Source organism: Vanessa tameamea, chromosome 22, assembly GCF_037043105.1.
Source record: "Vanessa tameamea isolate UH-Manoa-2023 chromosome 22, ilVanTame1 primary haplotype, whole genome shotgun sequence".
NCBI lineage: Eukaryota > Metazoa > Arthropoda > Insecta > Lepidoptera > Nymphalidae > Vanessa > Vanessa tameamea.
In genome coordinates, this window is record NC_087330.1 from 557165 (window position 1) to 571385 (window position 14221).

At 36.1% G+C, this 14221-nt stretch overlaps 2 protein-coding genes across 16 annotated transcripts in view; one reads left to right on the top strand and one right to left on the bottom strand.

The window, feature by feature from the left end:
• Window positions 1-14221, top strand: part of Rg (rugose) — a 419297-nt gene that overhangs the window by 340066 nt on the left and 65010 nt on the right. The gene's annotated exons all lie outside the window — the stretch shown is intronic.
• LOC113402273 (protein mab-21) lies at window positions 1455-3040 on the bottom strand. The gene has a single exon (XM_026642468.2). The coding sequence runs from the start codon at window positions 2947-2949 to the stop codon at window positions 1852-1854; it is 1098 nt and encodes a 365-aa protein (XP_026498253.1). The 5' UTR covers window positions 2950-3040; the 3' UTR covers window positions 1455-1851.

Below are 14221 nucleotides of genomic sequence, written 5' to 3' on the forward strand. Positions count from 1 at the left end.
TAATAAGTTAAGTTACCTAATAAGTTTGAATTCTTTGGTTAATTTGTATGTTTATTTGTAATTTGTATGTAGATCAAAATTACAGGCAACAAGACACTAATATGATTTTACTGAATAATAAGTTACCGTATAGATTTATCTATATACACTAATATCTTAAATATTTACTATACAAAAAAAATAACAACTATATTTAATAAAATTGTGATCCTTCAAAAGAATTAAACGCACTCGATTGTTGAAGAAAGCATTCAGACTCTCTTCTCATTCGTTTATAAGATCGCGATCCCAACCGTTAGGATGCAGCCCTATCACGCAACCTGTATTACATACATATACAATTATACATATATTTATATTTTATTATTAAATTAAAGGTATTTTTAATTTATAGCAATATAATAGTCTCCAACGCGTCGACTGTAATGAAATAATAATATATTATGAAGATACACGAGGCCTCTTTTTCTATTCGGTGTCGCCGGCTCTGTTTTATTACGCATCCGTAGTAACTTCGTTTCTAGTTCTATTTTAAGATTAATTTAGTTTATATATATGATGTATGTACATATATCCAATGTGTTTTCTAGGAGAATAGAGTCGTTCCACTGCAACCTGTAGCTTCGTATAAACAACTAAATATTCATAATGCGCTCGACAGCTCATCAACTATCCATATGGTGTCACCATAAGTCACGAACGAAATTATTCCCAAGACAGGCTTCCGTTAGTCGAGCAGCCAACAAACCTCTGCATTTTTTTTAATGCAGCATCCACACTGTAACATTACCAACTTAATAAGTTCATGACGCGAATAACGTGAAGTCATACATATACCCATGTACTAATGTTCTGTGATATCCAATGTGCCTGCGACGCCGACGGTCTCTTTTTCTTATCCCACGTGCAATTGCTTAGGATATGTCATCCTCCTGCCCTTATCCCAATTTTACTTGGGATCAGCGCAGCATGTCTTCTTCTTCCATACTTCTCTGTCGGACGTCATCTCACAAGTAACATTCTTTCTAACCATATCGTCTTTCACACAATCTCAAGATATTAGGAATTATTGCTATTGTAAAATCTCTTAAACTGCAATTTTTGATAGTCAGAGTTGTGGTTGTGTTGATAGTTGTTTTGACGGTACCCATGGGTAGCGGTACCAAAGTGTGTACACATAAATTTGCAATAAGTCAAATGGTAGTCGATCTGTTTTAAAAGCAGTTACCATTGAGATTGGATTTGAGTAATATAGATCTTAGAAACAGTGTGACTATAATGTTCTTACAGCGAATAGAGTTAGTTTACGATCGTTATTTTGTAAGAACCAAAACCAAATTGGTTATTTACTTTGTACTAATAAGCCAATCTCTCTTGAACTCAAACTGCATAGAATAGAACTACGGGTTATACTGCTACGACTACAGTACATTTATAGAAGTGGAATGAAAAGATTTTGTATAATTTTCCAAATATTTATTATAATATAGATTATACACCTACTTTAAAAGTTCTCAGTCAAATAAATACACGAAATTTCGTTTTTTTTTTCATCTAAATAAATATTACTAAAATTGTACAACAATTAAGCTATTTACATTATATCACAAATAATATTTGAAACGACCTAATAATTATTAGTATCACGTCTACTTACAGTTTGTTCGATCCTCACGGAACATTCGATAGCTCGAACTAACCTCGCGTACGTAGTCACTGTATCGACCTATCACCGTATTATAAACTAACGCACATCTAATCCGATTAAATAACTAAAATGACTCGAGACTATTAGCGGTACATCACTAGTTCACTCACTCACTATCAGCATAGGGAATACTATACAACAGTTCACAGCTTTTCGAAGGCCCTTGAATTCGTGAGCATCTCTCTCGTCAACCGCCACACTTGCTTCGCGGCGTTCTCCATAGCGGTAGGAGACTTCCCTTTGAACAAGTCGACGTGAGGAAGGAAGTAGTGCGGACACCTCCGGCACTGCAGCGAAGATATCAGCTGAAGGAAGATCCCGTTTATCCGGTCCCCGATAGCGGCCTCGTCCCACTCGTGTTCTCGCGGGTGTTTCTCACACTCGTACAGCAGGAGCGTCTTCATGTGGTAGCACGTGACCGGGTTCCCGGGCAGATCCAGATGTCTATCCCTGATAGTTTTCAATATACTTAAGCATTTTCGACGACAGCCGCCCTGAAGAAGACGGTTCTCGGCTTCGAAGAAACTCAAAACCCACGCATCGCCTTCCATCGCTGAGTTCTTGCCTTGTAAAGTAAGACACTCTTTCGATAGTAGGTCGAAGCCCTCTGTTTTAACTTCGGCCACTATATTCGGATGCGGCCACGGTATCGTCGGCAGAGGCCAGTGCGCTGCCGACCTGGGCCATAGACCTGCACATTTGAAAGCCGGTGTTATCTGCACTATGTATCTTTCTCGAATACGGAGTTTCACTTCCGTGGTCTCCGCGATCATCTTCACACAATCACGATAGGAGCACTTATCGCAAGCCTGAGCGACCAAAGTCTGGAACCTTGACCTAATCTTACGCGCCGACAAATATCCCGAAGCGGTGATAAACTCAACCCACAGGGACATGGAGCGCTTCCTGCCATCGCTGAGCTTAAGCACAGCACAGCCGGGCAGAGAGCCATCGTCGACGAAATTCAAAACTCCCATCTGATTCAGGTAGATAATGATCTCGAATTCGTGAGGCGAGACCACCTCGAGACCATCGAATCGGCCATTGTAGTCAGTCAGGGAGGATATAAATCTCGGCTCCTGCAGTTCGACTTCCTTTAAGACATCCTGCACTATCCTGCAGACTTCATGGATGGTCTTGGCGATTTGCGCCTTGCGGTTCGCAACGCGCTCGTTGTAGTACTTATTCATCTGGTAGACTAGTTTCGATTGAGCCGCCATCATCTCAGGTGGCACTAGCATGGTGGATGTGTGCCTTCACCCGGTTCGCATTGTCCGGCGGGCGGTGCACGCACGCGCACGGAACGCAGACGTTCTAAGACTGAGCCATGTCGAGTCATCGCACGATGAAAGACGGTGTACGCCCATGGGGATGTGTGCTAGCGAATGAGCGGAGGGCGTCGCTTCTCTCTCGCGCTTGCGACGGAACGCCTTCACGCGAACGGGACGGCGATATCTCTCCACCGAGGCGTTCGCGTAGCTCGCACCGGCTCAGTATTGATCTGCGACAGGCCCCGCCTCGCTCGGATAGGTATTCGGCGCGTTAAGGTCGAGGTGATCGTAATTACATGATCGGTTTAGAACGATACTCGTTAATTCGGTAGCCCAACGAGCTTGATGCCATTAACGGCTACATCTCCTCGGAAGCTTTTTTTTATGTCTTTAATTATAACGGCTAATTTAACTGGAAGTTGGCACGCCATGTCATAATTTTTAATATCTGATGAGTCGCTATTTGTAATTTGTCGCATGTTTTATCCATATTTAGATTCGAGCGGATGCGCCGCCTCGTCTGTGCTGTATTAAAGCCTATTCGATGGAATTCTGAGAATTAAATACGAAATATTTAAACACATACAATTATTTTAAGAATTTATTATTAATGCCTTAATTTAATTCGCAAATTATTTTAAAAACTTCGTTTTTATAAACTGTAATAGTTAACATTGCATTCCTTTTTAATTTTTTACATTGCTGCTTTACATCGATGCGCGCTATAAATAATGTTGACATGTTTGCTAGTCTGTAATTATGTCGAGGAAGGTAAATGTCATCGAAAATGTTGTTAATCGACAAAAAGAATCATTAAACCCTTTATTAGCAAAGTAAATGTTTAAACGACATCCGTGTGACCACTTCTACCTATATTTAGTAGATTCTAAAATCCATACCTACAACTGTAATCAGATATCAGGTAGGTAAAATATAACTACCTCAATTATACCAGAGATATCAACGTAGATTATATAAATATAATAAAAACATACAAACCAGTTCAGTATTTTTTTTTTAAATATATATTATAGATATATATATATTTGTTTAGTCACTACTATCAAAATTAATTGTTATTACAAAAATAAAAAATAAACCTAAAACATTATTTTAAAATTTCTTATATTGACTCTCTAATAATGATTATGGTCAAATTTTGACCACTATTTCTATAATCAGCAGAACAACAAACACATTTTTTACTAATTTGGGCTTTAATTTTATCTCGTGAAGAAGGAAAGTGACTTCTAGAAACATTTGACAGATGGTATTTATGACATGTAATTTCACTACATGTATGTACTAGAATACCTAAGCTTCAAACCTTCATCTAATTTTGCCTCAAAACAACTTTTGAGTACGACTTTGCTCTTTTGGAATTCCTTCACATTGAAATGAAAAGTAGGCTATTCTAAGGTAGGTTAAATAAAATCTACCCAAACCGACCACGACTATCGTTAAAGAAGTTGTCATATAAAATATACCAAAGTAATAAATTGTATGACATTAGTGATTCAAAATAAATATTTCGGTTTAAAATGATCTCTAAACAATTTAGTATTCAAACCACGAGCGTAACACGTAATGTTCAAAGAATTATAATCAATCAGCGATTATGTTACTGTAGAACAAAATAACATATAATATTTTTGGAACGCAGACGTGCAATAGAGCGATCTGTCTATAGGTGGTCCGCTTAAACAGTGTGAGAATTCCTCATTCTTATTGGAAATTTATGGAAACTAAGGGTTCGTTATACCACTTGTGCTTGTAAGTATATTCAAAATGCTCACCCTTCAAAAATGACATAGCGATATACAATTATGTGACATAAATAGACAGCCTAACCATGACTAAATTGTAGCTGAAAGTATCGAGTTAAAAATTATTAAGACGAATAAAGACATTTTTTTTTGTTTACATTTAACTCAGTAGGTGCTATCTATTCAAACGACTTACTCAAAGTCCTTTCACCAGTAAGATTATTCGTTCTCCCGTTTAACTAGTCGTTCTAAGGTTTACTTGCATTACATTTATTCGGCTATTGTACTCCTTCAGACGTGGATTTTAGATATCTGCCTTTAGTTATTGTTTTAAATGGAAAATGTATAGCAGTCTGTAAGTAATTTTTAGTAAAAATATTTATCTCATTATATTTAAATGTTGGTTACACCTATAAAGACGTATCACTTTGATTGTTACCTATATCAATTGTTAATTTTGAGGGTTTATTGATAAGTTGATGGTGTAACTATTTAAATAGATAAATAAATATTTGTTAAATATATTACATAGGGAGCTTAAGAATTAGGTTCTTAATATAAAAATATCGCCCTTCTATCTCTACATTACTATTGATAAATATTGAATGAACCGACACCTTCCGTCACAAAGACTGGGAGAAATTACATCAGATTGATTTTATTATATTAGTTTTCATATTACATAAAATAACCATGGAAAGTCGGGCTAATAAATACTATTATAGCCATTTATATCGTTGATGTACTTTTTCTTAGCACAATGTTTAGAAAAACCAACATTCTAGTGTAGAATAATTTTTTTAAACCGTCTTAAAATTTATTTTCGAACGGGAACGTCCTCAAAGAGATACCAACGTAGGTAGATGTACATATATTTATATATTTTCCACCCATTCCACAACAAACTTAAACGTTCGCCCGATGGTCGCTAAGGGAATGCCTATTTCGGTAAGGATTGATGGCGCGGCACTACGTGATGGATGGCTCCAGCTCGCTTGATTTACGGGACGTCCTCGCGATTCATGATACCCTGGTACCTGGATGCTGTGAGAATGCCTCCCGAATTAGACTGTGTTGTTTATGAATCTAGTCAAATTAGAAAAGTTTCAACAAATATAAGATTATTTACTTTATTAATCTTTTATTAACCAGAGGGATCCGATGCCTATATTTAACGACTCCATATAAAAAATAATATATACCTAAATAGGTATCAGTCGATCAGTATTTTCGTATAGTCCAACACAAACAACACCAATTTATATCCGATTATTCAATTTCAATCTCGTAACTCCTAGAAAATTCCTAAATAAAAAAATTATACCTATCTGATTAAATTATTTGTTCGATGCTTTCATTTATATTCTATCAACGAAACCATAACCAGTTAATATCATTGTTTTTATTAATCTCGATATTTCTCACTTTAATAAATATGTATTTTCCTCTAGAAATCCTTCCATATTATATTTCCCATTCATTAAACTGATAGCCGTCGGCGCGCATGCGCGTCTTCAAAATGGCGGCGGCATAGGCCCGCCCATTTCCGCCGGATGTCCGCCACCGCCCCTGAAGCCTACCCTTTAAATTAATGTATTCTCTAGATAGGGTACGCTATCTTCACGGTGTTGGCTGAGACCTTTGTTATTATAATAATGTTACAAAAAAACTTGTTTTAGATAATACTAATACGATAAAAACGGTAGTGAAATTGTTTGTTTGTTCCGTCCACGGCTCAATGTGTCCACTAGTCATCGTAATCTCTGAGAAATTATTTAGACAATTGTGAAAAAAACTACTCTCTGTGTTAGGCTAACGGGCTCTCTAAATTGTAACATAAAGTTTTAAAATAAACTTTTTAAAGAAAAATCATAACAAAATCGTATGAGGATTTCTCGAATCGAACGGCATTTAAATATCTTATTATTTAATAAGTTTCGATCATATTAAATACATTTTAATATTGTTTTCCTTTTAGTAATTTTATGGGTATGTTATTCATCTGAGTAACGAATCTCTACGGAAAACAGTAAGGTTCTGATGTATCTTATTTGTTCCCTGTCTTAAACTGACCATTCCCCGGCACTAATACGCAACTATCCAGTTTAGTCATTAGTTTGATTTCCTATATGTAGACGCGAAACGTTTCAACAATAAAACGGATTAATAGTTACTCCTATCGCAAGGCAACTATTTCATGGACAAATAAACAAATTATACAGTGTTTGTTTATATCAGACACGTTTTATAGACGAATGTAGAGCACGAAACACTGATAACATTACGATAATAAAACAGATATCCGATTAGAAACGTCCGTTCGGATTAATTTAATCACCGTCCAATCCATATAATTGTACAAACACGTCACAGCGTTCATAGTTTAGTGTCGCGACGGTCGTTAAAACGTTCAACCATCTCGAACTATTAAAATCACGTCTATTTAACATAACGGCTTTTAAGAGACGACTAATTTACGAGCGATGTACCGATACACAGCGTGCGACAATTATTAATAAACCTAAACAGTTTGTATATATGTCACTGACTTACTGAACTAGCCAAAAAAATTTATTGAATTTCATCAACGGACGCCTGTACCAACAGAATGACAGAGCACGTTGTAAAAGGAGTACGCGATGATATTTATGGTGTATTGAATTTGCTATCGTGTAGTATGAAAGATGGGTTCGGACGAACATCTGTCTTCCCCCACCGTCGGCGAGCGACTGACGACGCACCACCCTTTCTGGCTGGAGAAGGGATAACGCTCCGCCTACTCGTCTGAAATGTCCGGAATACAAAGGGCGCACGTCCAATTCTCTTTCGTAATAAAATCTCAACCTTATAACATAGCTGTTATATATGGTTTTACGTTAATTTATATTTGACGCACATATTAGGGTTGCGCGACAAGTATTTTTTTTTCGATAATTATTTTTCTTGCAATGCAAAGATATTTCGGTGTGCCATATAGTAATTGGATTCAGGCGTATAATGGACAACGCAATTTAACCTCTGATTATAGCTATGCGATGTTGGGCTCTATTACCTTGCATTTGGGATCGAAATTATCTGAAAGGATATACTTCGATGCATTTTCGTATTCGTTAAGGTATGCGTCGATTGAGTCGTCCTGTCTCGTGTAATTATTATAAAGATTCCAGATAAAAGATACACGTCTTTGTTTCGTGTATTTTTTTGCTCGCATTATTAGCGGGCCTTTGTGCATTTAAACGAAACAAATTTAAATGGAACAATGCGAGTCGATATAGTTATAAAGCACACGAACAAAAAATAAAGAGTAACGTTTAATTGAATGTATGCACCTCGGAAACGACTCCTTGCTTTTAGAAGGACGTATAATTAAACGCCTACTACTCGCACCTACTTGAAACATATCAGAACTCGAAGATGTTGCTATTGACTTTGTAAGGAGCTGTTTTCTGATAACAAAGTAGTTATTGTTAAATATATTTATGGTCGATATTTACGGTTGGTCTGTTTTTCATTCCGATAGCAGATTTTATAGCATCTCTATACTCTATAATTTTCTCTAAAAGTCACCTGGAACAGGTGTAAGAAACTACTTTTAATTATTTAAAGTATATTATTTGAACAATAGCTGCATATCAAATGCTTTTTTTTAAAATGAATTAGAATATTTTCCCTACGATATCCGGCCGCGCGGTGGCGCCGCCGCCCTAACACCGCCCATCTGCGTGCGTCTACACGTGTTCCAAATTACACTAATTCCTATTCCTATATTGAGTTAGGCCGTTTGAAACGCACCGATTTATAATTATCTCCGCATTCGTTTTCTTTCAAAATATTATGCTTATTAAGAGACTTTTTTCAATTATGTCTTGATTAATGCCATATTTGACCGATCTTCCATGTGACAGGTTTTCAAAGAATAAATATCTTAATTGCAATTGTGAGTAGCTATAAGTAAAATATTATCAAAATAGGATATATTTCATTAGAAGATATTTCAAGAGAAAAGGTTTACCTGAGCCATAAAACAGTACCATAGAGACGTATGTATCGATTATATAGGTATAAACATTCAAAAAATCTATTACCTACATAAACTAATAAATACTATTAGGTATAGCCATTCATACCGCTGCTGTACTTTATCGTAGCATAATGTTTAGAAAAACCAACATTAAATAACTACTGTAGAACAAAATTATTAACAAAAAATCCTATATACACGAAGCTATCCTAATAGTTAGTCAATTAAACGGTTAAAAGATATGTCAACTTTTAAGTATTGTGAATCTGACGTTTGGTTAAAGATATTTCCCGACTCTACCACTTCCGAGAGACCACTAGCAATCAAATGTTTCTGTCCGAGGCTCACGTTTTCATTATCTATCCAAAAAAGGTAATGGATCGTTATATAGATTATAAATAACCAGATGAAACCAGTAAACAGTTAAACCTAATCAACGATACTAGTTCACACCGATCGGTAGCGGGCGGTTATCTCGACAGTGGTACTTAACTCGGTTACACCGTAAACCGTAACGAACGAGCCGGCTTATCTCTAACCGCTTGTTCGGTTGTTGCGCCCGCGCAGGCCGTGAGGCGACAATTGTTTATTTATTGCCGATTGATGACTATTTAGTGTTGTTCGATAAAACTTATTGACGACGACATTTACTATGAATCGTGCCACGACCAGCTTCGCTTATTTTCTTTATGGTTCAATATTCTTTGACGAAACCATTGATTTCAAATTATATTTGCTGAAAAACTTATTAGAGAAGCATTTGAAATTAATCATTAGGGCGATGCCTTAAATTAACTTAATATGACGCCTCTTTTTCAAGTATTTATTACATGAGGTAACGTCCACCTGATTGTAAATGATCACCAACGCCCTTAGAAACTGTTACTGCAAGAAATATAATCCTCTCGTTACACCGTTAATGTGCCGCCAGCGATTGAATGTAATATATTACAACCCTTGTGCGTCCATTACTGGTCCACTCGGCTTTTAAATGGAAACTCAGCAATAGAAACTATTATTGTTAGCGGTAGAGCAAATTATAAATAGGTGGTACTCACTCAGACGGGGCTGCACAAAGTACTACCACCGAGTTAAACCGTTTGGCAATATTAAATAGGAAAACGCTTAAGTAGCAACCTGTAACTCTAAAGTCTCGCTGCTGAACTAAGTTCTTTTTCAGTTTGAGACGGTTCGTGGCTTATTAAATTACGACAAATGCGGCGGTGGATGCACATGCAGCGTATTTGTATCGGACATAAGCTAGTTTTTTCGCCATGTTTCCCTTCACTGTCAAATCTGTGAGTTATAAATACTAATTAACTACATTAAATTTCAGTAGTTATTGTCTAATTTTAACCCATAATTTACGTTCATGATTTACGTGATTTAACTACTTAGTAGTTATCTCGGCAACATATCTTTCAGAATGTTAAAATATCCTGTACGTAATTGCGTAAATTTCATTTAAGTACCTACCTATCTACGTCGGGATTTCTTAATAGGTTTAGGAATACCATGTCACCAAATTAATGTCGCCGTTAATTTGTTACAGTAATATTTTACATTTAACACACTGAGGAAACTGTTAATCCAAGTTAATCCCGACATGACAGCGATCGTAAGACGGTGCGCCTGCGCACATCCCGCGCGTAAATCTCTCCTATATCTGCGGTTTTAATGTGACGGATTTTACGAGATGCCTAAAGGTGAAACAAAAAAGTCGTGATCTTGTGACGAGCTATTTATTATTTTAACAGAAGATAACAAAAACCATCATCAATTGCCTTCCCTACTAAGAAAACAGCCGAGCATACTGCCACCTGGTCATTTATTACCCTGACTCCATCGTACTCCTTATTAAATATCGAAAAACCAAGTGTTTAGTAGAAAATTAAGTTAGTTATTGGAGATTAATTTTTTAGATTTTCGAATTACAACTTGAATTATTACAATTTTTTTTTTTTACAGAAGACAAGAAAAACACGCTTCATTAGTATAGTAGCACGATTCCGTAGGACGTAAATACCTAATTTACGATTACAATATACACTTCTATTCACTCAATAAGCGTGACGGTATCGAGAGAAATAATATAATTCAAAACGTTAAGATAAGCCGCGACACGCAATAAAATGTGGAACGTATAGATACTTATTGAGTTGTAGCTGACTACAGCCTTACATGAGATGAGAGAATATTAAATTCTAGACAAGCAGTCAGTCCCGGCCTCGATCGGGTACTTACATGTCGATGTGAGCGACAAAATACCTCACCTACCACCTATAACAAAGTTTTTCGAACACGCAGGCGGACTCGGTCAAACGAACAAGAGATACCGTTTGAAGTTTGAAGAAAATGTTTTTTTCTAAAAGCATGACAAGAAATGGTGACACGTTATAGACATTCGTGAAGTCTCTCACGCCTGCGTGCCCGCGTCACACACGTAACATCTTAAGTTATTATTAAACTTTTCACCAAAACAAAAGATTGAAGGGTTCAGCTACCACAAATTGGCCTTTTTTTAGATGTCTTTATTACCTGTTATACTATATTACGATTCACTGGGTTTACGTATTGTATACTATTGACACTAGTTGAAATAATTTTAATGATTTTTATTAAACATTGTCATACCAATGCACCCAGTATTTCCAGATATTTATACGAAATAGGTAGAGCTGCAATGTGTATAGTATAATATTAGTCTCATTTTTGGATTTTCATCTCATTTCACGAGTGTTAATAGTGTCAGTGTAAACATTAAAAAACAAGTTAATATGAAAATATTCACTTGTAATAGAACTGAGAGCATACGATAAATTGTTTGAAACACACTAATGTTACATAAACGTTAATCGCGAGCACGATTAAGCGCAGCGACCACCGTTTCAATAATAAAAATAAATATTTCATACGTCGTGTCGCGATACAAAAGAAAACAAGCAATAATTAGATTGCGTTTAAACTAATTCCAGTAAATGCTGCGCATGCGACGCCCCGGTGGCCGTCAAAGGAAATCCTAATTAAATACTCGTACATCACCGTCGACAGAGACGCGAACTCACTACCTCTATTACTTGAGGGTAAACTATCGGTTCTCGCCGATAATTCGCTTACAAATCGCTCTATAATATTTAATTTAATGCATCGACATTCGAATTATTGAACAGTGATGTGATAACACATACATACAACTTGTTTTTGTTCATTGTGCACTGTTTGTGTTCGTGTCTGAACTGTATTTTTATTTAAAGTTGCGCCTGCGAAATTTATGCCTCGTAAGTAATTGTTACACTGCAATTACGATTATTAATTTATTTTATAGTATGTTATTTGGTATAAACAATTATTGGTAAACGTAAATAAATTATCATGTAAGCGTATGGATAATGAACCATGATCAGACCCGGTGTTCTGTTAATATTTTTGTAATCTGTGTCTTTCTTTCATTATATTCGAGTACGGAGCGAGTTGAGTTAGAACTAGTGGTAGGACCGCGACATCATCTCGCAGTTAGTCAACGTGAACGGTTCATAAATTCCCTGTCATCGCTCCGGTGTATTTCTGGAGTTTTTCAGTCGACCGCGTGTCGCTCGATTTCCATAAAAGTTCCGCAATAAATTTGTGTGCGTTTCGACGACGGTTCGTAAGGCCTGTGGTAGGTTTTTTTGGACTTGTTTTGGATTTATGTAAAGTATTTCTTTAGCTATTTAATTCCTCTTTTTAATTTATCCTAGTTCTCTTTAAAAATATTTAAGTTATGGTAACATTTTTTTTTAATTTAAAGTTTTTTATTTTATAAGTGAATTGCAATCGCTTTTATTAAGAGAAATACAATTATCGAATTCCCCCTTAAGATTATGAATAGTGCTATGACAGCGCTACAACTTTAGCTTAAAAATATTTCAGCAGTTTATATTTTTATTTCTGCAAGCACAGTGATTTAACTGTTCGGACTTCCGGTATATAACCGATATCGGTTCACTGATATTTAATGAAGTAGAAATTGATCGATTCGTAGTATGTAAAAATGATAGTCAGTTTATGGTGGATGAATGGATGTTAAATGGTGATTAAATCGTACAGCACTTTAAGTAGGTTTGCGTCCATCTAGTTAAAGTTTTGTACTTTAACCAAAAGCCTAATAAGGCTTTGAATGAATATATGATTTTAAGAGGCGCTGTAAAATTGTCTACGTTTATTCTTACGATACAGAAAGTAACTTTTACTTGGTAGCCCGCCTGGGTTGGTTATATACTCATATATTCTCCCGCCAATCAGCAATACTTATTGTTTTTGTGTTCTGGCTTGAAAAGTGAGTCAGCCAGTGTAACTACAGGCAAAAAGGACATAACATCTTAGTTCCTAAAATTGGTGGCTCGTTAATATTTTTATGGGCAGTACAGTACCAAAGTTTATAGCCAGTGGTGACCACTTATAATTGTGTGGTCCTTTTGAACGTCCACCTGGTTATTATTATTTTAAAGAGTAATCTTAGTATCGTCACACGAAGATCAAACTAAGTATAACGAAGCATAGATTATTTCCTGGTATATACGTAATATACCTACAGACATTCCCACAGAGGACTGTGATGTATCCCAGACTTCACAATGCATACGACGACAGCGACAGGACGCGTAGCTGAGGTCCCAGCGGAGTTCGTGGAACCGATGCGTTGCTTCGGGTCCCACGAGAAATATTTACATCTACCTACATATTAACTATATGAAAAAAAAAAAAAAATGGTTTATATCCGCTGTAATAATTACAACATACGAAGAATATTATGAACTTTACATAATATTATAGGCCGCTATAGTGCAGGTTTAAATAAAACTGTCATAAAGATCTTTCTCGTTTAATCATTTTACCCAGCGATTACGTTTATATTGTATATCATAAAATGCAATAAATACCTCAAATATCATAACCTACGTACGCCCTCCATATAAATTGATTAATAATCTTTATAGCATTAACAAGGAACGTTTAAAAATAACCCTTAATAAATTAAGATCTTACACGACAAACAAATAAATTGCCAATTATATAAACGAGAACCTCGTATATACTAATGAGTACGAAGTTTCTAAAAAACTTAATTGGCCGTTAAGGAGACGAGTCTATAGAGGCAGATGCGATTAAGGTCATCGCATTCGACACCCTCGCGTGCGTTATCTTAACATTAATAGGAGCATTCACAAGCGTTGCTCGCCCTAGCTGATGACAATTTCAACGATTTTACATTTCCTGCAACCATTATTGTTCGTCGGCGTGTACGGATAGCAATAAATTCAGGCCTATCAAATATGAACCCGCACCGGCCATAGGTTCTGTAGTTGCATACGTTCGGAAACCTTACAATGCAAAGCAACTAACAACTGACTGTTTGATCTGACATTTTGCGCTTTTGTCTTGTCACCCAGATAAACCTACATAAAATATTGCTAAC